This window comes from Chiroxiphia lanceolata, chromosome 7, assembly GCF_009829145.1.
Source record: "Chiroxiphia lanceolata isolate bChiLan1 chromosome 7, bChiLan1.pri, whole genome shotgun sequence".
Taxonomy (NCBI): Eukaryota; Metazoa; Chordata; class Aves; order Passeriformes; family Pipridae; genus Chiroxiphia; species Chiroxiphia lanceolata.
In genome coordinates, this window is record NC_045643.1 from 32,551,814 (window position 1) to 32,575,544 (window position 23,731).

At 40.5% G+C, this 23,731-nt stretch overlaps 1 protein-coding gene and 1 long non-coding RNA gene across 2 annotated transcripts in view; both read right to left on the reverse strand.

The window, feature by feature from the left end:
• NCKAP5 (NCK associated protein 5) overlaps positions 1-23,731 on the reverse strand; it is a 325,062-nt gene that overhangs the window by 141,497 nt on the left and 159,834 nt on the right. Inside the window, exon 4 of the mRNA XM_032694024.1 lies at positions 21,150-21,213. Within this exon, the coding sequence (XP_032549915.1) occupies positions 21,150-21,213 (64 nt within the window). The remainder of the gene's footprint in view (positions 1-21,149; positions 21,214-23,731) is intronic.
• LOC116789521 lies at positions 80-7,167 on the reverse strand. Its single transcript, XR_004358067.1, has 3 exons — positions 7,075-7,167; positions 6,625-6,696; positions 80-283 (listed from the first exon to the last, which is right to left on the reverse strand). It is a non-coding gene; the product is annotated as an uncharacterized LOC116789521 (long non-coding RNA).

The window sequence follows — 23,731 nt, forward strand, 5'->3', positions numbered from 1 at the left end:
AGTATCTTGTGAAATGCATCAGTTCCTTTTAACACCAGAAAAATCATTGCCATCTTCCAATGAAGTTATGTGTTCCCACTTGCCAATTCCTCTTTAATTGCAGGTTCTTCTCTCCATGAGCTCTGCTCAAAGCATTTTTCCCTGCTTTCTCTCCTTGCCTTCTGCAGCACAGCTGTACCCTTCTCCTCTTAGAAGCATAACCTTTACTTCGTTCTTCCTTCCTCTTTTCAGTGTCTCCAGATAATCTGACTTTCATCACATCACCCAGTCAAATTTCTGATAACTTTACAAACAGGCAAAAATTTTATGTGAACAAACTAGAGAGAAAAGACAGGGTTAGTAAACTCTACCGATCCTTTTGTGCAAGTACCAGAATATTTTAACATTGAGCAAATACTATTTGCAATTACTTTTTCAAGAACATTTCAGCAATCAAGTTTCACCAGCTACTCATTATGCTCATGAACCAGCATTTGCACTTCAGCGAGCTCCTTCTTGTGTAGCTGTAGAAATGTTCGTGTCAAAATGTTTCATTTCTCATCCAGTCAGGGACATGTACCACACATTAAGTCATCTTCTCAAAGTTAAGGAAGGAATCCAATTTGAGATACTCATGATCAAAACAAAACGCATGAAAACTATTTATAACTAGATTGAAAATAACACATGCATTTGACAGCAAAACACAATTTGTTCCTCAGCACCCCATGAAGAGACCAAGAGACAACACTTATTCTCAGAGTTACTGGTTAACAGCCATGCTCTTGGTCTAAGGATGGACCCCATGCAGCCACACAAGTGCCTTAAGAGGAACTCAACCACTTATGTCTCCTTTAACTCCCGTGGGATACGTCACAAATGTCAGCACATGGTTCTTTCACATTCTATCAAACTGCAAATGTCTTGTCTGTTGAGTGAGGAGACACGAGTGAGGATGGAGCGGGTGGCATCCCAGGGAGGCAGATGGCAGCACATGGTGCATAACAGGCCACTTCTTTCTGAACAGTCTGACACCCAGCACACAGAGTGAACGTGTGGCACATTAAGGTTTTTTATGGAAAGACTGCTATTTTACCATTTTATCCTTTCAGGTTTATTTTGTTGTTAACTTTACATCTAGATAAGGATGACACGCAAGCCTTTCAAGTCAGGGACTTGGAGTTTTAACTCCTTTACCTGTCACTGCAGGTAATATTAGTAGATGTTTCACTGGAATGGTAGGACCAACTCCCTGAACTACTTTCTTCCCACAAGGGTCGAGCATTTCAGTAACTCAAGCAGATTTCTCATCCCAAAACTCTCCAGTCCCCCACATTTTGTTGGACCTGCCTCTCTCCCTTCCACAGTGGCGATAACCTCATGCCCTCCCTATTAAAGCTGCTTAGCCAGTAGCTTGTTCCTTGCTGCCTTTCCACCTCAAAGCATCTTTCCGTGCCCCTCCATCATGAGCCACCTCCATAATCTTACTTTTTTTAATGTCAGAGGACCAGATGTACTGTACAGCTGTATCCAGGCACTGGCTGTGGGAGCTCCTCTGTGAGATTCCCACGGGCTCTGCCACAGCCCCAGCACAGGGCACAGTTGAGCACATCAGTGACACTCATGGAAATTCAGAAAGGGCCAATTGGCACTGAGGGGTAAGGAGTGAGGAGAGAGGTGTGAGAGACAGCCCAGAGAGCGCCTGGGGCTGAGGACTGATCCTAGTGCTGAGGTGGATGTTTCCCTGCATATCTCCCCATAGAGGACTATGGGGATGTTTCCTGAAGAGCTGCAGCCTGTGGAGAGCCTGCACTTGAGCTGGGGAAGCTTCTGAGGAGAAAGGTCCAGCACAGAGAGATGGTCATGGAGAGACTTCAGCCTGCATATCTATCCCCCTGTGCTGCTTCACAGGGCAATCAGACTCCCCAGACCGCACTTTGGCAAGCATTGTTTTAAATTTCTCTCTTTTTTTTTTTAATGTTATCCAAATCTATTTTAATTGGTAATACATTAATCTACTGGAAACCAAGTCAGTTTTGCCTGTGAGAGTAAATGGTGAGCGATCTTCCTGTCTTTATCTTGATTTACAAGCTTTTCTGTCATTTTTTGTTCCCTGGGTCCCACTGAGGAAGGGATGCAAGAGCGTGGCTGACCCAAGGCTGAGGGCAGACCACCACACCAGAGTATTTTATTTTTATCTTTTTAATTTATTTTTACCTGTCATCATACCACTCCTTTGATCAATAATATTACTGCACGAAAAAGAAGAATGTGTCTATGTGTCAAGATTTAAAGCTATAGTTAAGCGCAAGTGAAGAATTAGAGGGATTGGGTACACACATGCCATGCATGCTACACAGGGCATTGCTATTCATCAGGGAGACAGCCCAACACTTATATAGAAACTGGTTCCTCTTTCTGTTTAACTTATGTTTGAGTCTTATGAAAAGCAAGTCTTCACGACAGCTTGATATAACCGGACTGATTAGTTCAAATATCAGAAATGTCTTAGAAGGAGCACACATGTAACCTCAAGTCATTAAGATTCCCTTATAGGTAGGGAAAAGGGCAAGTGTTTAAGTAGAAATAAGATTCCTCTTATTCTTGAATTTTTTCTTTGCTTCCCCAGTGCATCATAAGAAGGGGTTTACTATAGTACTACTAATTATGCTAACATGGGAGCACTATTTTGTCAAAAAAATTCTACATGAGAATATTTAACACAGGCTTAATGTTGCTCAAAATCAGGCTAATAACCTTCACATTAAATTTTTAACAACTATTTTAAAGCATTTGCTAAAGAGGGTCACAATTTCTGTGTAATTAATATTGATTTCAAACAGATACTTTGCAATGAATTTAAATGATGGGAAGAAAAGACTAAAATATTTTTTGTTTAGAGTTTGAAGTACCATTAAGTCATTGGTAACCTAAACTGAGTATTTATTTATTTATTTATTTTTAATGCATTTTCTGATGCTATGCATCTGACACCTTGCCATAAAAGTCATAATTTAATAGAATCATAGCCTGGTTTACAACACAAAAGCCTACAAGCCAGAGAGAATATAGCCCTGAAAGTGGACAATGAAAACAGAATTAAGTAAACAAATAGCAACTACTAGAAGCACACTAAAATTAGTTTTTCTAGCAAGTCAATACTGTTATGAATAAATATGCACATTCAAAGTATTCAAACGCACTATTTTATCACCCTTGTATGCCCTTTTGCAAGACTGCTGCAGACAGGAGCCATAGAAAAGCCTGAGACAAGAGACGAGAGAGGAATGGTGGAACAGTTCCATTTTTCAAGAATTAATTATGAAATATTAATTGAAACAGAAACTAGAATTTGCTACTTGGTCTCCCAGTTGGTTTAACAAAGTAACTCATTCTTTCCAATGCAATGAATATTTAATTCCCCCAACATCATGCATGGAGATTGAATGATATTTGTTCAAGTGTCAAGAATGTACCTGAGCTCCAGCTACCCACAGCTGAAGCTGCTGGGTAAAAGGAAGTACAAATGTTCTCCATGTTACAGGTATTTTGTGTAACATGGGTCCTTGTGTTTGGGTCCTGCAAATAAAACAGGTCAAGGAGTCCAAGAAGGTTCACCCTCACCCCTCTTACACAGAAGGTGGGTGATCTCTTTGGTGTGGTCACCTCCAGAGGCAGCTGGACCTGCCTGTCACCCTCCTGAAAGGCCTGGGTTACCATGCAAGGTTGGAGCTCTCTCCCTTAACTCCCGTTGTGCAACCTGGTCCCACAACCAGCACACAGGAGACTACAGTCCTCTGTCTGACTGAACTTATTTCACTCACAAATGACAAGAAAAAATGTGATTACAAGAACAAAGAGCATATGTCATTTTTTATTCTATCATAAACTGCACAGGGTACTGTATTTTCATTCAAATTAAAATGAGTCAAACTTCAGTGTCCTTTGTTTGCTACTCATCGATCGCTGTTAAACCAAATGTTTCTCATTCTGTAATCAATACTTCTCTGCAAAAATAAACCAAGGCATTGACAAACAACTTTGCAGAACATTGCAGCATTCCTTGTAGTGAACTTTGTCAGCATGAAAAAACATTACCCAAAAGAATGGGGGAAAAAGAAGTGCATTGCTTATTGTGCTTATTACAATTTTTACACGTTGCTTACAGCTGAATCATTTTACTGAAGCAAGACTTTATTAAATTAGCCAGCTATTGAAACCAGACCTTTCTGACAGTAGCAGTTAATATGCCTTTGTCCCTTGTTACAGTTTCCAGCTATACTGGGAATACTGACAAATACACTTAAATACCCAAAGCCTTCCCAGGGATGAAGTTACAGGTGTATTTAAAGCACAATGAAGCACTAAGGTATAAACAGCAGTAACATAAGCACTTGGAGGGTTCATGGAGGGAGAGGTAACTTTATTTCCACATCTCTTCAAACTGAATTATCTTTCACCTGACACAGACTTGTACTATACAGGGTAAAGAAGAAATTTCCTTGATTTATATTAAGGCTCTATATTTTTCCCCAATTATTTTATGGTGTAATCATTTTCCCTAAACTTATTCCTATTACAGCTCTGCAACAGCAAGATATAAATAGTATAAAAAGCAGTATCCTAATTTTAGGTTGGTATCTTCTAGCTTTTTCATACCAGTAAGAAAAAATGATGGTTCTTTGGAACACTGTTCTGCTCCCAAAATGACAGGCTGCCCAAACAAACCAGGAAAATCTAACTGACACTAAAAAATTTGTATTAGCATTTTCTAAAACTGCCTTGAAAATAGTTAAAATTAAATAATTTGAAGCAAATAATTTATTTTCCACTATGAAATTTTTATATGCTAACACATTTGGCCTCAAATCAGACTAGCACACATATGCCATGACTTTCAGATGTAAACTTCAAGCTTTGCTTGAATCTAAGATGAATAGCAAGATGGGAAATGTTTGTTATTATTAGTGATACTTTAGTGACAGTAGTTTACACACTCTACATTCTTGGGTGATAATGTTGCTCCAGAGCAACTCAAGTAAATTAGAAATGTTTCTTGGTGTATTTACTCCTTTTGAACAAAATAAGATGCTAGCTTTCACTGTGCACTAGCTCAAAATTGCCACCATGTGGAGGGACAGCAACTTAATTTAGCATTATTTATACTGCATTGGTATGGCTTTAATTGCATCTGTGCGACAGAATAACTGCTGTGCTGAAGCTCCTTTATCATTGTGAGTCTGCAATTAATCTGAATTAGGCAGGCTATTACATGAGCAGTTCTGTATATATAGTTGGAGTTGTGATAACATTTATTTTACAAGAAAAAAATAATTAAATAACTCATAAAATCTTTTGGCACAGAGCTAGATAGTGAGAACCACTGTCTGCCCATCACTTCGAAGAGCTCCAAAAAGAAGCTCTGGCTGCCCAGCAGCTCTTTAATTCCATGAAATACCCAGTGACAGGACACACAAAATTGGAGCAACCTTGGAAAAAAAAAAATTAAATACCAAAAACATCCCTCTCATAGTCCACTAGAAGCTAATAGACTGAAATGAATTATGTGGGCCTCTTTTAGCACCTTTCCTGGAGACACACCTACAGACATGGTGGTTACACACAACGCCTGAGAGCAATTTACACACAGGTAGGCTTTGTATAGGTGAAACATCTGCACCACAGTAGCCATTATTCTCTCAGTTTCTTAAAGCTCATCTTTGTGTCATATTTGCAGTGCTGAATGAAGGCAAATAATACGTATTTTGAAAATTCTGTCTCCCTAATAAAACTATTGCTATTTATTCACATTCACAATTTATGGACCAATTTTGAAGAGTTCCGTTGATCTTCAGTTCTTAGCATGATCAATTTTTCCATTTTAGACATTATTTTCTTATAGTTGGAGGGGTGTAGAGAGAATACTTAGTTAACCTGGAAGTCCCACACAGTCAGATCATGGATTTGTTTAAAAATTAGTAATCTTAAAATGATAACACTTTAAAAAATTATTTAGCAAATGTAATTGAGCTTCTAATAGCTTCTACAGACAGTAATTAAAGAAATTTCATTTCTCTAAATTAAAAATAATGAAATGTTTTTCAAGTTCAAATAAAAACTTGTGAACACTATTAAGATAGACATAATCTGTATGAACACCCAGTATTTAGAAGTGTGACGAAAAACATCTCTTTTGATAACAAAATAAGAAATAGTGGGATTACTAAATAATATAATGTAAGCAAATTTTTTCCCTGAAACATCATAGACTATAATTGCTAATTATAATTCAAAATTTTCCCTGAAACATCTTAGATTATAATGGCTAATTATAATTGCACCTTTTTTTCATAAGGTGATTTAGTTTATATTAAGATTTCTAGAAAGCTCTAGAAAGCCCTTTGCTTGGTTTTCATATCAGATATATACAATCTCTTCTTACTAAAAAGAAAGTTTCATAACCAATGTAACTTGTTTACAATGAGGCTTTTTTAATTCACTTGCAAACAAGCAGAAATCCCCAGTTTGTGTCTGCTTATGTTTCCCACTTGTTTGATTCCAGAAAATTTATAATAATGGTGTTTGAACAATGAAAAACAGCACAAAAGGGAGTGCGTAGACAAGAACTTGCAAGAGCCAACCCACCTGGGCCAACAAAGTGTCAATTGTTTGATTCACCTACAATTTTCTACCAGATCTGTCATCCTTGAACATTTCCTGAAGGGATATCCATGTAGCAACGCAGGAAACAGAAGGTAAAACGGTGTCAGGCAAAACTGGCAAAAGCTCCTGGTCACAGAAGTACAACAGAGGTTTTGCAATTTGAGCTTTTCATAAGAACAAAACTATATCTGGGAATAAACAAAACTGGCACCAGAACATAAAGTAGTAATACAGTTATTGGCCTGCATTTACACATCTAAATACTTCACAGACTCCAAGAGCTACACTCACAGAGTTGAATGTTCTACTGATGACAAACCTCAAGCCTCTCCAGTCACTTTCTGGACTTATTTAAACAAAGAGGCCATGGGAGCGAACTCCCCACTCAAAAAGATAAGAAATAGTGAATCCAGGTTCAAGAACATGCCTGACCTCATGGGATATTGCCTACATTTGGTTGTCAGAAACTCCTCCTTGGATCAGAAGTCTTGAAGTGAGGGCCAGAAGATTTGCCTGAAGATCTCTAAGTACATTACAAGTTCTTTGGACTTTTTGTGACCTACAACAATGCTTTAGAAACAACTGTCCATTGTAGAGGTGCACAAGATGGGCTCTAGACCACATGATTTAGGGTAGTTTCCACACTTGCACTTGCTGTGATTACATTTAAGTTTTGGTATGTGTTTCTTTTATAAATAAGTAACAGTTATTTGCTGTCAGTTTAGACATAGGAGAGGAGAAAAGAGGGAAGGGATTCCTTCTCTGTAAACAAGTGTATCCCACAGCTGATACTCTTTCAAAATTAAGAAATTTTTTCAAAAGGGTTTTTAAAAGGCAGGCATCTTCCAGGTCTTGTCTGCATTGTTTGGAGTGTCTGTAAAAGATAATCCCAAGAACTATGGCAGACAGTGGTCAGCTCAGACTCAGAAGATTTGTCAAGTTCCTTTTAACCGGGTAACAATATTTTGATAGGCCACTATGTAAACATTACTGCAGAACAGTATTTTTGGCATACTTGCAAACGGCTATGAAGTCTAGACAGAGTGGGGAGAGAGAAGGAATGAATTTGTAGTCATACCAGACTCTAATTTCTGAAACACTGACACCTGTCCATTTAAGGGGAACTTGCTATAGTGAAATAGCGTCCTGCAGACTTAAAACATAGTCTGTGAAAGGACAGAAGACAAGGTCAAAAGTCAGTGAACGGTAATGTCACTCAAGCTACACTGTTTACACCTGGCATGGATTTTCACCTACAGAATCCATATGAAGCAATGCAGTATCTGCAGTATTTACTGTTATGCTTTCTGAAGTGTGCAATGAAGTGACACAGGCCCAGAGCACAAGTAATAAGAAGGGCCCAGTCATCAGGTTTCCTCTAGATCGAACTGTAGTGGTAGAAGAGGTCACTGCCCCAGACTGATCATTCCCAATTGCTAACTGGAGGTCACCAGCCTTTCCAGTCTGCAGAGAACTGCCTGAGGCTCAGCATAGGGTACAAGGTTGACAGCTCAGCTGAGCCCCCTCAGGCATGTTTGAAGTAACTTGGTGGGCTGTGCAATGCAGCAGAAGATGAAGCACCAGCACAATCCCTATCCCCTCCACTGAGGTGACAGTAACGCCCTGCAGGGACACAGCAAAGTCCTAAATGACTCCTGCTTATCTGCACAGCCTGTGTGCTTGCCTCCTCTGTAACTGCCCAACATGTTCTTTAGATGATATAAATGGTTTCTTTTCTAAAGGACTGAATGCTCACAGAACAAATGGGCATGGGGCTGAATCAAGCTTTTTCCACTTGGATCTGTATTACTGAGATAGGAGTTAGGCTGCAGGATACACACAGGATAAGCATTAGAAAAACCCCACACTTCTAAGAGTTTTATTTGGCTTTTATGGGTTGGCCAGTGGAACTGTTCTCTGTTCCTCCAGTAATCTCTGGGATTTATTCACAGGCTAAAATACCACGTGTTTCTTGCCCCGATGCTGGAGAGTATTAGGACTTCTTAATTTTCTGGACTTCTCATTAATGTATTTTTATTTCTTGCTGATAAATAGGATATCAGGGAGTTAACTGAAATAGATCTAAGGCTAAAGAAAATTTTTGAGGCTGAGAGAAGTAGAACTTAACCATTCCAGTCATGAGACGTGGCTCAGAATGGTTTGCAGTACCACCAGACCCCCACAGATCTGGGATATGCCAGGATTTTAGTTTTCACATACTCTCTACTATTTGCCTTTCTCAGCTGACACATTCAACACCTCTGGCATCACTACATTGCTGCTAGCTACCTTTCTATACAGCATTTCTTTTCCTCAGGCTCTTTACAGCATTGCTCATGAACATGTCAGATCTTATTACAATTTTTCTGTGTTCACTTGTAGAGTCCATTTATGGTCGGTAAGTAACTGCAAAAAAAGATACCTTATTTACTCAGCTGTTCCTTGCATGTATTCCAGAGTCCTATCACTTTAGTATTCTGACAAATGTGTCTCTTTTTCATATTCATCCCTTTAGCACTACAGGTATTGCTACAGGCAGTAGGCAAGTGCTGTGGTTTTTCTGTTGTCTGCCATATCTTCGATGGTATTTTTAACAGAGCTGCCACTGCAACATCTTTATTAGTGCTGACAATGCACACATGAAGAAGAACTGACTCAACTTGCAGAGGCCAACCCGAGTTTGAAAGTCTGGTACCTGGCAGAACTTAAAAAAATAAAATAACAATTTTGCATGCTTTTTTTAATTTGTTCATGGGTCAAACTGGAGTAATTAAAAGACTTTGTCTCACCTGATATCATTGTGCAGTGTCACTTTTCAATAATAGGTTCATTTGAATGTCTGTTAGTGTTTCCAGGGACCAAATTCAGCTCAACTCTAAGTGCCACCATTCTACTCCTTTAGTCCCCTTTCTTACTAGAACAAGTAGTCTGGATACACTTCTGCAGCAGAAGGTCAAAAACAGATATAAACACTCTGACACTTATTTCTCTGATCTTCATTTTCATGGTTATCTTTTTACATAGGATTTAATTGTTTTGTTGTATCTAACCATACTTTATTCTAATTAATCTGTTAATTGCACTTAATCATATACCCGTCTCATTTAAGACATTAAAAAAAAAAATCTATTTTTTTTCAACCTAACAGTCAATGTTGACAAATGCAAGTGTTAGTTTGAAATTCTTGAAAAGGAAAATAAGATGTTTCTTTTTCTACAGAAAATACCAGCTACTAAAACCAAGGAGTGCAGCTCTCCCCTCTTCTGCCTCTTCCACACCTTCAGCCTTAGTTGAAAAAAATCACCAGCTATTAGGCTGAGTTCTGTTCCTCAACAATAAAACACATAATGACATAATTAAAACTCAGGATGTTCCATGTGCATTCTCTACCATGTAGAGCACTGGAACAGCAGTCAGGAGAGTAATTCTGAATTTTTTGGTACGTTTTGGCTGTCACACCAAGGTTTCACATCATTTCCACACACAGCTCCCTCATCTTTCACTGGGGCAGATGCTCTGTAAAAGCAGGAGAGTGACCCCTCTGCCCTGGATTGGGACAGCCCAGCAAGGCTTTAGAGGCTTCCTGACTCACAGCTGTACCAGTTTGTCTGTCCACTGGGTACAAGGAGTACAAACAGCAGGTTAGCAAATTCTTTGTAATTATATAGTCTTTAAGCTTTGGAAAGAAATAAATTCTGCTGCACATTTGCAGTACAGGAAATTTGCTCTTCACCAGTGCTTCTGGGAACTCCTGTACTATATTACTAAAACAAACAGCTCTTGTCACCTACTCAACCCATCAAGTTTGATAACAAATTCAATACAGGAAAAATATGAACAAACTTGTTTAAATGAGGCTGAGAAGAACCACCCAAGCTGCACTGACCATGCAAGCAGAGACAAGCACAGCTGGGTTCCTGGAAATCAGGTGCAGAAGGGTTTGGTTCAGCTTTCAGTTTTTGTGGATTTACAGGCGTGAATGCCACCGAGTACTAGTGGTCCTGCTCCTGCCCAGGCACCTAACTGTAAGTCAGTAGCTACATGAAAAGAGCAAAACTAAGAAAAATTTTTCCTTCCTGTCTCTGTTAGATTAAACACATTTCCAGAGCTGATATTCTTGTTTCCTGGGGTTCACAAGGGTGTTTCTGCTGACCTGCTTATGTTCTTTCTCAAGCTCTTCTAAAATGCATTAGATCTCATGTGTTCTTCACACCTCGACTTCCACTCACCTCCTCTGACCAATTTCAGTTTGTGGACAGGTTTCCCTTATCAGCTGATGGAAGATACAACCACTGCAAACTTGCCTTTGGACTATCTCAGCGGACAACTCTCAAGGTCTACTTTTAGTATGAAATAAATTTTCAACTTCTCATTAGTGCATGTATTTTCTGATCATATATACTACATCACAAGTTTTCCCTTCTGAGGTGTTTTATTATGAATTACATCAGGAGATAGCACATAAAACAAGACTTCCAACAACCACCTGGAAATTCTGACCCACTCCTCTAGCAACATCCATGGAAAAAGTTCCTGAAATGGAAAACTGTGCCAGTCACTGCCGCAGGGCACATTTTAATACTTACTACCAGGAACAGGATGTTCCCAAGAGATAATAATTTTTCTCCAACACTCAGAAATCATTTTTAAATAAGCAATGTCACCATGGATGCCAATCACAAATGTGCATCGTAAAGATGTAATTACAAAATGACAACTGTGTGAACTGTGCATACTGAGCCAAATCCCCTCTCAGTATTCATCTCCAGCCGCTGGGCTGGGACTATTCATGGGACACCAGCACCCCAGAATTCAAGCAGCAATCAGCACTATTTAGAAGCTCAGTAAGACTCTGCCTCTTCCCCAAAGAGTTCACTTACTTACACAGGTAACAGACAAACAGCGGAAGAGTCAGCTTGTTTTACAAATTAGCAATTTAGATCAGAAATTAAATTTTTACCAAGATTAGAAAGGATTTAGGTGGCAAAGGCCTTGTAGGACACCGAAGTTAAAGAACAAGACCCTTAATGAATGTAGCAAAGAGGGGTTTTAAGCACCTGGTTATTTAAAGTCACACAGGAAGGTATCACACGGAAAGCACAACTTATCCATACAGTTTGGAGAATGAAGGAAAGCCACTTCACAGCCAGGTAAGGTCCTGTATCAGGCCTGGCACTTTCATTAGTTTCCAGACTAACTAGAGTGCATCCTGCCCAGCGGTATGGAAATAACACAATCCAAACATCACAGTCATTCCCACAGTCTAGACAGTCTCCTCTTGCAGGACATGCAAGCAAGTCTGATCACCAGTTCCAGACTTGGAAAACTATGCCATGAGATCTTCATTATGAAAGATCTCATAGAATATGAAAAGATGCCTTATCACAATGCAATGGACATGGAGCCAAAACAAACAGAAAGTATGTAAAAGCAAATTCCTGACAAAGCAAAAACTGAATTAAAGTTTATGAGACTGGAGTAAGGAGAGGAAAGAAAGGAAGACTCACAATTGCTCAAGTTATATGAATCTGTACAAAGTTACATAATTTTGGTATAGGAAGATATTATTTCCTTACTATGTTTTAATATTTCTTTTAAATCTTGGAGAGAAGTTGCAGAGAGAGATGATTATGCTCTGCCAAGAGAAAACAAAAAAGCTCATGGAACTTAATGGCACAAAGAATATTGACAAGTTTAAATATTGCTCAGATGAGCTGTGACTGGTTTTCCTGTCTACCAGCAAAGTGTTCAGCAGTCAGAAATGGGCCAACAGTTTTTCCCAGTTTCCGCTTTCTCTCTTTTATTCACCTGCAACAGATTATTTTCTGTACCTGCATACATACGTTTTGTCTCTGCACAGAGGGACAGGCTAACAGTACCTTACCATGTTCTCCTGCTGCCATGGGGCAGTTATGGATCAGGGCTGCATGGGGCTGGATGCTGAACAAAGACTTGTTGCAGAGTTTTTACTCTAACATGAGGTAATTTAGAGCACTGCTTGAGCTGACTCATTCCAAGGGTCAGCACTAACTTCACGGAACAAGATCTGGGAACACTGCATGCATTTAAATAAATGGACATTTAATGGAAGCAGCACAACTGAGCAAAACTCTTCGTATATAAATTTGTCCCTCTTTATACAGAAACTTTCTCTCCCACCTCGTAACTTTTTCTGTCCCATTTGGAGAAAAAAAAAGGTTATTCTCGTGGATCCCTGGTTTGTGCAGGGACTAGTGCCATATATCACAAAAAATAGAAATCATCAGAGTGATGCTGTAGTTCACCTTTACATGACAACAACACTGAAGAAATTAAAGACTCCTGTCTACTCCTGTCCAGCAATAGAAATGCTCACCTCCCCAGTGGGCTTGATTTGACTGAGGAGAAGTTGGGGATTTGGTATTTCTGCACCACTTCATTCTCTCTGTCTTGCTTTAGCTATACTTTACAAGGGAGATCAGTAATCACCATGAGAAATACTGTAATGCACCCCACAGAACCCCCAGAAGAGCTGATACCAACATGGAAACATCAGGAAAAGGGTGGAATTGCTACAATGGGTATTGTGACCAGTTTTGAATCAGCTGACTCAAATCAGTAAGACAAGAGTTTTTATTTGGTCTTACAAGTGGGCCTACATGATTAAAGAGTAAAACCTGAAAACACTAGAAGTTTATTTTAAAAAAACTGAACAGGTATGAACCAAGTCTTAAAAAGATAAATTAATTGCTGGCCCCAAAAAACCCCAAACAAACAAAAAACCCACAAACAAAAAAAAAATAACACACACACACACAAAAAAAAACCACATAAAAAACCAAAACACAAAACAAACTAAAAGCTAGTGACTTCTTTTACTTCTTGTAATACACTATTTCTCCAGCTACATTGAGAAAGAATTTGTAACGCCAAGTATATCACAGCAGTTTCACTGCTACTAATCCATGTAAATTTACCTTCGGGTTTGCATAAAATTCAAACTGTTGGCCCAGTGCACACATTCACCTTTCCTCTTCAGAGCCTCAGAAGTTGTGACAAATTCTGTCCTCCCTGAGATCCCTTTCTTGCAAGAGATAAAACCAGACCAAAAATGTTCTGCCTTTTCAGCCTGCAGATCAGTGGCTCTATTCAGGTCATCCTTGCAAAAATATTAATCCATTGAGTGTGTGGCTTACTCAAGTCAACTCCTGCCATTGCCTGGAGGAGCTCAGGATTGCAGAGCTTAACCTTTGATATTAAAATGGCTGCAATTCACTGTTATTAGTGCATGGGCACATCACTCCTATTAGGGGGTGAGGTATTGCCTAGAGCAGGATACATCTGCTTCTAGTCATAAAGCAGGATTTGCTTCATGCTGGAGCCAACTGCCATTCCAATATTCCATACACCCATAGATGCTATGAGACTGCATGTGCCCTTTCTGTACTTACACATCCCCTGCCTTTGTTATCTATAAATGGCAATTTCTACTGGAGGGTAGTTTAGCTGATATGACATGCTTTCTACAGATTGCCCCCTGTTTTACTTTAAAACATTATATAAATGCATTTTGATGTATTTTCTTTTTTTTCTTCATGTTCAGTGATTTTTACATAATTCTGTTTGACTTTTTTTTTTTTTTTTTTTTTTAAATACTTGCAGCAGCTTGCTGAGGATACAGACCACTTCGGTGAGCTCCAAGCTAAGCGGCAAAACTTATGCCTGCCCCTTTGGATATAGTGCTGGTCTCTCCGTGCCGGTGACTACGACAGCATTCCGCGGCGAGCAGAACAAAAAACACCAAAACTGCGGACGGAGCATCGCTCCCCTTGGAATGGCGAGTACCAGGAGCCCCTTCCCGGTCCCGTGTGTTTTACCGGGAGCGTTTCCCGTGGCTGCAGCGCCCTCTCCTGGCGCACGGGCGGAGCCGGGAGCGCCCGGACGCGACCCAGCAGCGCTCACCCAATTGCTGCCGCCCCGCGAACTGCGAGGAAATCCTTTGTAACCGTTTATTGTGCGATTCGGTGAATAAACCGGACTCAGAACTGAATTAACCAGGGAAGAGTAACCCATGCTTTGAAGGGCAGCCGGTTCTGAGCAGAGGCAATCGGGATCTCATTGGAAAACGACTGTTGAAAGGTATCATCAAGTTTAGGTCATGGAGAATCCTTAGGATTCATAAAAGCCTTAAAATAGAAAACATGAAAATATCTGCATATTTGCAAATTTGAAGCAAACGACAAGAAAATACTCAGGACACAAGGTTTTATCTTAAAACCACCGACAATAAAACTGCAAAGTTGTGGATGAGGACGTTTGACTTAATGAAGTATGAACAACTAATGAGGTCCAGGAGCATTAAACTAGGCTTGTAAAGAATTTCAATAATCATTATGGATGCTAAAACTACTGCTAGTGTCACTGAGTTTTCCATGAGGTCTGTATGATGAAGTTTCTCAGAAAAAGGAGCCAGACAGGATGGCTAGCTGTGTATAAATACACAGCTTCACAGAGAGGGCAGAACAAGGGACAGATTGCATCTTTCTGGTTTGGGATATTTAACATTCAAAGCAACATTTCGAAACAGCTCCTTTGCCTCTCTCTCTCTCTCTCTCTCTGCTACTTTCTAATTAAAGCACAGATAGATTCTTTCACAGATGTAAGGACCCAGAAGTTGGGAAAGACAATTTAGCCTTTCGTAGCTCATCTTTAACACTTCATTTATTACTAAATATCCTCTACTTTTAAATGACCAGGGTGCTCCTGCAACAACAGCCTTCCCCACTGCCGGAGGCACTGGCAGAGATTCATTATGCTGGTGACAGCAAGCGCCTCTGCGCTCGTGGCAGCACATTGTGCTGCCATCTGTAAGACCCTGGCTCAAGAGCAACCTCAGGATTCTCCCTCTTGTGTAAAAACAAGGTACATAGTGCAGATGTTAAGAGCTGGGCCTCTGAGCATGCTGACCATGCTCGTGCTCAGAGGACTCCCCGCTAGCTGATTAATGGGGCAGCATTAATACCAGCTGTGGTGCCGAGCACAGAGCCAGGATGGTGGCCTGAGTCTCAGAGCCCTGGTAGCACTGAAGGCCTGGAGAGGTAAATGTGGCTCCCAGGAGAGGCACAATTTCCTACAGCCATGGGTTGTCTCTGTAACTGTGCATTTTCAGCTACCTAAAAAAAAAAAATATGGAGATTTGGCTATTTTCAACTTCATGTCACCCACCTCAACAAAGCATTAGCAAGGCAGGGTCTGATCTCCTCTTTCTTCTCACCAAGAACTAGCACGCGCATTAAAAGCCTGAATTTGAGTGAAAGAGCAAACTACTGAAATTGCACACAAAACCCACAGGAGTTTGGAAAGCTGATAATATCAGACTTTCTACTGATTTTAATACCATTTTAGTAAAGACCTTTTCTGCACTTCAACACATCCATCTCCATGTGAACGCTCCAGTTTGGCAGTGCCTGATGAGAAGAGGCAGATCTTTTCAAAGCTGATTACAAGTTCTGTTTCAACCTGGAAAAAAGACTGGATTGCACTTCCCATGGTTTTTTAGGAGGCTGTTACATATATCTAAACACATTACTTTTAACAAAGTTGTAACAAGCAGAAGTGACTCAGTTCCTTATAATAATGGGACATCTTACTGACGCTGCGAGTTTTTTGATGCCTTTTTTTTTTCCTTCTTCCACTCTTTACTTAAAATACTTGCAGTCTCCACTATTTTACTGCAAAAACTGTTTGTAAAGCAAGAATTGTGCTGATCACATCAAAACTCATTAATATAACTTGTTTTTCCATTATTAGCACCATCTGAGCCTGTTGAAAGCCTTAACCAGGGCTTTAATTTTTCCACAGAGAGCTTTAAATTAATTAGTGGTTTACATGCTAACAAAGAATCTGATACATTCATAAATCAATCTAATGCAGAAGGATTACCAGAGGGTGGAAACCTATTCAATGGGGACCTCGCATTCACTTAACATGGTGGGTTTTTAACAAAAGGGTGCAGGTGTGGAATAGACGGGTACCGGGAAGAGCCCATGATAATCACTTTGCATCACTTAAAAACGCAGCAGGACACATGGTAAATCAGAGCCTAGGGCCCACCCTAAGTGAAACCCATGTAGATATAAAAGGCAATATCATCCCACTTTAACCTTCACAGTTAAATTGCCAGAGTGGTACAATTTCTTTTATGTAGGTTACAGGCCACTGAACTAATGGAAAATAGAGTCAAATCAAAGGATTTGGATGGGAAGTACAAACTAACTAAACTGTGTAACATGGATATAAATACAAGTATCAAATAAAAAAAGGTAACATTTTTTGTCTAATTATTAAATTAATCCATGTTATTAAAACACAATATAATTGTGTATACTTTTGACACACTTTAGGCTTTTAAACTAGTTTCTGCTAACACAATACTTACTCTGCCATGAGAACTCTGCCATGTAAACTGTGGCAGCATTTTTCTCATATTTTTTCTAACCCAGCACTGTTCACTGTTAAGAAAACTTCACCAAAATGAACACTTTTCCTGGTCATATTTTGTGTCCAAAGGTCAAAAGTCATGGACTTAAAAAATAAAAAATACTTTGATGACTAAAGCAGTTTTCAGTCTTTATTATGTTTTGCAAAAACTTGTGATCTGCTTTGAAAGCTGCTTATTTTAATAATGGGATCTCTGTCATCACAGACACCTGCACAGTCCTCATCAAATGCAGTAAGAACTGTACACAGGCAAACTGATTGTCTTCTTTTTCCTTACAAAATGAGTCAGAAGAGACATGACTAAGAAAATTGTGAACATGCACACTGTGAAATTAATGACTGTGAATGACAGGAAGAGCCAAACAGCAATCCTGGCTCAGTGCTGCTTAAACTTTCAGGAGATGGTTTAGCAGTAAGTAATTCTGCATTTTGATAATGGATAATCAATATTTACTGATCGTAGTTCATAAAATAAAGAAACCTGAGCAATTGTCAGGTAGTCAGTCTGAATTATTCAGTTCTCCCAATGAAAATAAGGCATAAATACATACTCAGTCCAATATATAAGGTATCAGATTTTCCATACAACCATATGGAAAAAATATGACAGATTATTTGTATATTTTTGGTGATGTACATTTATTTGAAATGAAGTATCTTCATTTCATCTTCTATAGTACCTTCCAGTAACAAATCAGTCATGAAAAACATAACTCTGGGACATATTAAAAGCCCATCATTTTGGGGAGCGCTGTGGTGCCCACACACTGGTACCACACACAGCACACGCTGCCTGATCTCCAGCTTCAGCTGAAATGTCCTCAGAAAAACATCTCCTCATAAACATGCATTTCATCACTGCTCACCTGATGTTATTCTAACAGATATACAAACCCATTTCTGAGCAAAGATACCACAGCTTAAGTAATTTCTACAGTGTGTGCTTTGTATTTGTCATTGATTTAATACTTGGCTGCAGCGGTTCCTGTGATGCTGGGTGAACCCGAGTAGGAAGGACAGGGAAAACCCACTGCACCACACATCCTTGTAGCATGCCAGTGACAGGGCAGCACACACAGGGACGAGGCACACACTCCCTGCTCACTGACCCTGCTCACCCTAAAGATGAGTGCGTTTTACATAATACCCTGATGACCTATCTGTGACAGCAAAACCCAAACAATGGGGTTTTTTTTCAAAGAAGTAGGAAACACTAGAGGGTATTAAATGAGGTGCCATCCTGCCAAAGGCTTGCGTAATGATTTGCACAGTTCCTGGGACACAGGGCAGCAGTGTGGCAGCACAGCCCATCATGCTTCCTGCCATGCTTCTCATCTGCTGTAAGAAATGCTCTCCACAAGACTGAGGGAGACACGAGGACTGCATTAAAGGTGGCATGTGCTGTCACCTGCGCTCTTCCCAAATGAAGGAGTTAGTTCCCCAAAAACCTTCATGCCAATCTAACCAGCACAATAAACAAAACCAAAATGGGAGCCAGTCAAAGCAATTAGCTAATTAGTGATTAAACAAAGCTGTGGCCCGTCACTGGCAGAGAGGCTGCAGGGGGTGCCATCCCTTTGATCCAGAGGAGCAGCCGGTGACAGCACAGCAGAGCCCCTCGGGTGCCCTGTGGCTGGCTGGTACCACTGCCTGGCCTCCTCACTGCCAGCCCCAGGGGACTCCATGCTGTCCCCAGGGAACGTCCATCACACCAAAAAGAGCAGCACACAGGCTCCAGTGCCCCGCAGGCAGGCTGCTGGCAGCCAGCACTTCTCCAGAGGAAGCCTCGCCAAAAGCTTGCTCGCTCAGAATCCCTCGCCGAAATTTTGCCATGAATGTTTGCAAGGTGTTTGCTCCAAATCCAGTGTGTGCTGCCGGCTCCTCGTTGCACACCCTGGCAACACAGTTACACAACTTACTTCATTCCCGGCCTCCCATTGTGTTCAAATACTCCAGCCCCTGGACCCTTACTGCTCTCGCACTGCTCACAGCCCAGCAAGTTCATTAATGTTAATTAATGACTGCTGTGTTTCATATTAAAATCACCAGCTCTGAGCTCTGAGACACAAAGAACTTTCCATACATCAACTGCTTCAAAGAAATTGTCTCTACAGGCGCACTTGCCCTCGGCTCTAGTTGCAGGATAATTGTGGATATTATCCCTCAGGGAAGAGGGGAAAAACTACCCAGTATTTACCTTGAGGGAAGACTGCACACCCATAGAGCTACCTGTCACCTCCTAAAGGGTTACAACACTTGGCCTCCCAACAAATTATGCAAAATTACACCCTAGTTAGCAGGGAGATGTGATTAATCCCACAAGCCCATACTGAAAGGCACAAGAAGTATCTGACACTCTGCAGATGAGACCATGAGGTTGGTACATATACCAAAAGCCTTACTAGCTCTAGAAGGTTAATCAGTATTGCTCATTTCATAAAGTTTTGGATTATCCCACTAAGTATATTTTACACTCAATATATTATACTATTGCTATGCCTCCAAGGGAATGCTAGTTTAAAAAAATTAAAAGAAAATATTTTAAATAGAGTAAACAGCTCTTCCCAGATTTTGACATTTATTTACACTGTAAACTGAAATGCAATTGGAAATCCAATGCCTGATCTTTGCCATTCTTCCTCAGGCAAAATTACTCCTGGAGGCAGCAGGAGTTTTATCTCAGTCACGGACTCCTGGATTGCAACTTAACCTGATAAAAGTTTGTTTCTCAGTTCCTCCAGGACTTCTGTGCCCATGCACACACATTACCCACTGGCCAGGCTTCCTAACTCTAAAACCCCATCTTAAAATCTTCTTGTGGCCAACAAAGCCTTGTCGCATACCCAGGGCAGACACATTGAATGGGAGAGGGCAGAGACTCCCACAGCCAAGCTGGACATGCAGCAGGGGCTCAGAGCAGATCAGCCATACCTGCCTGAGCAAACCCTACTCATCTCCTTCCCTTCTCTACAAGGCACTCAGAGCCCATTCAGAGCCCCTGTTCCAGTAGAGCCCCCACGAGGCACTCCCAGATCTACAGAGACAGGTGGGGCCATGGTAAGAGCAATAGATTCAGAGCTGGTTTTTCCTTACTTAAGTAAGGAGACTTATTTAGGTCCCTCCAAATCTCACTTCATTGTATTAATCACTAAGGATTTATAAAATACACTCACTGGAGGCAGGTGGGATTTTAAGGACCCTGCATCACACAGCTCATGGAGCATCCACTCTCCAGAGACCTTGTACGGCTGCTCCCCACTAAGTTAAACAAACTTGGGACAAAAATTTTTTCACAACCAACTATGCAACTCACTCAGATCAGCAGCAGTTCCACAGTCATGTTCAAGGGGACTTGTTTGGATTTTAAGGTTTTTGAACGGGTCTCCTTTATCCCATGGAAGCTTAAGACATTTTATCTTAAGACAGGGACATACAAACTCCTTAACAGATGGGAACGGTTCCTTAGATATTAAGTAATTAAGCACACTCAGCACATGTTGGCTCCTAACGAAAATTGTTTTGAAGAGATAAGGCACTCTATAAATTGAGGTTTGCGGTTAACCAAAAATCTGCCATTTCATCTTTTCCTCACAAGGCTAATCTCATGAATTGCTACGTGAAAAATGAAGATACAAGAAGCATTACATGATTTACAAAATTATCAGATTGAGGATTTTTTTAAGCTTTCATGCTTGTGTTCCTCCATTTTTTCTGTAGTTGGCCGAGATTTAATAGGCAAGTAAATCCATCACATTTTGATCTAAAATTGCATTTCTGTGCTTGTCTTGCTTCCAACTCCAGTAAGGACCATCAGCAGGAAAAGGAAACAGCTTTTCTCTACCATGGTTTTTCCAAGGAAGCCAAGGTAGAGCCTTGAGTTTCCTCACATTTATGAATACATCACAGCAACCCTTTGTTATGTCCAGAACAGCCTTAGTGCTCCGGTGACCACCTTCAGCAAGACCAAACGTACCGACGGCCAGAGGCAGTAAGACAAGAATGCAAAGCAGCGAGTGGCTGCAGCTTACCATGGCTCCTTCACTCTTACTCTGCGCAACTTCTCGCTGCAGCCGAGCCACAGACAGCTTCTCCCTATGGAAAGAAAAGTGTGTGAATAGCAGTTCATTTTTCCCCATTGGAGAGAACGCAGTGCTTCCACATCAAGATGGCATTCCTGTACATCACTGGGGTAACCCTCCCGGCACGCCCTGCTCTCCTCCTCACGTTTCCCTGCAATATTTAGTGGCTGTATTATTGTTTCATTTTGTGGCAGTTTGACAGAGCTGTCAATAAATCAACTGAATCCAAACGTCATTTGCTCCATTCAAACAACAAAGTAGCTCATCATGCCAGCGATATGGAAAGAGACTGTGCAAATCAGATTGTGTTATTTAGTTCCCTACAGCCTTGCACATCAGCTTTTCTGCACCATATTACATAAGCCAGAAGGCTGTTGGATCGTCAATAAATACACAAATAAAATTGAAATTAAAACAATCTATTCTATATCTAAACATATTGTGCTGCATTTTGCAACTACTAAATTATTAGATTTTTTTTAATTAGCCTTTTTTCATACAAGATCTTTACCCAAATGTTTAGCTCGACTGAACTAACAATTAATTTGCTTAATTAAGGATTTGGCAATCACAACACACTTTCAAGTACACTGAAAAGTTGTAAGAAAGGAATGAAAAGTAGGGTTTAGCATACATAGAAAAGGAAAGATGTTTTCACAGTGTATGGACTGTGGAAACATAGAACATACCAAGTATGTGAACTGCTAAACCTAGTCAGTGGAAGGTACTGCAGGAACTGACAACTGCAGGAGGGGTATGGGAAGACAAGAATTTGATCTGGAAGCTCAGCAAAGCAGAAGATACTTTAGAGAAAAAATGGGACTTAATCAACCTACCATAATATAAAAAGCATCTATTATAAAATCTGAAATTTTCTCATTCTACTGGACTTACCAGAAATAAAGACCTGAACTATCCCAATGCAGCATCCTGGTACTTACCTGGGATATACAAAATTTTTGCCTCAGTGACTGCTCAGTGTAGTGCCAATACAAGAGTGCCAGTGGCTCAGGTCTGGTGACGTGATCCTGGGTCAGAAAGCATCTGTTCCAGGGCTGGCAGGACTGGCCTGGCACTGCTGACGAAGGGCTCCAGCCATGAGCCCACTGGCCATGCCATCGGGCTTTCCTGACACAGTTTGAGTCAGGAAAGAAAACCTTCCTGCTGTGCACTATAGGGAAGTACCAAGTCTGGAAATCACACTGCCATGTCTTCCAGTTCTTGCAGGAAAGAAGAGCGGGGGCTGGAAACTCTGGAAACTCTGTCCCACAAAAACCCTCAAAGGTGCCAAGCTATGGTAGAAGGAGGACTCTGTACCTACTCCTGTCATTGACTGGGTCACTCTTATTCAGCATGAAAAACTAACTGCTCTACAATATCTTATTCCCAAATTTCAAAAAAAAAAAAAAAAGTTTCTTTTAAACCATTTCTCAAGAAGCATTTCTGCCAAGGAAGATCTGTGCATACCTGCCTAATTACTGTGGAATGACAGCGCTCCTGTCACTCAGCCACAGCTCAACGTATGCCAGGGTCACTGAACCAGTTCACCCTCTCCATTTCAGTAGATGTGGTATTTAAGTTAAGTCTCCCTAATGGTCACCTGCCCCCTCGTGCTTGCTAAACCCTCACAACAATCCCCACACAGTTGGCAAAGTCTGGTTATCATGTTAACCCCAGGCACTGCTAATATTGTGATTTGCAAACAGGTATGATGTTGAAACCACTTAATAGTGGCAAAAGTTGAAGATGATACAGCCACAGCCCTGTAGAAGTTGCATTTGTGTTCTCCAGCATGATATCAAGATCTTCCTTTGCACGTGTGAAAAATTATGGAACATTGAGAAGTGGCATTAACACAGCATTGATAGCTTAACACAGGTATCCTAAAAACAGCTTCTAAAAGACACGTACAACCCTCCCTCTTCCTTGCTCAGATACTATCACAGGCAAATTACAAAATTGGTTAATCCTATTTTAAGGATTTAGTTCATCTGCTGGAAATAGCCCCTCGCATTTTTGCACTGCTTCAGTGCCCTAATATGTTCTAGTGGAAAAAGCAAATATTCCCTTTGAGTAGGTTTTGACCTTTTAATTGCAAACCAAATGCCTAAAGATATTTTATGAGAAAATATGCGGGGGGTGAGGAGAGAATAAACAAGCAAAACCCCTCCTCACACCACTCCTCCATACACTTCTTGCCAGTGATCTGGAGAGATTTATTTAGTTATGCCTTCTACATCAGGAATACTCCCACTTCTCTCTCTCCACGTTACCTCCAACATGGAATCAGTTTCACATTGCTGGAATTTTATTAGAGTAAATTCCACTCAACCTCCATTCACACACAGGGCTCCTCCTAATGATGCCAGGCTTCCCTCTCTGTGTGAGGATCCTGGCTGAGGTTCAGAAAGGGCTTCCTTAGCAATTTTCCCAGTGAAGGAGAGCAAAGACTGGCATTCTCATACAATGTTTATAACATTGCTGATATTAGGAACAAAACCACTTTTCAACAGCAGAAAATGAAAAGAAAC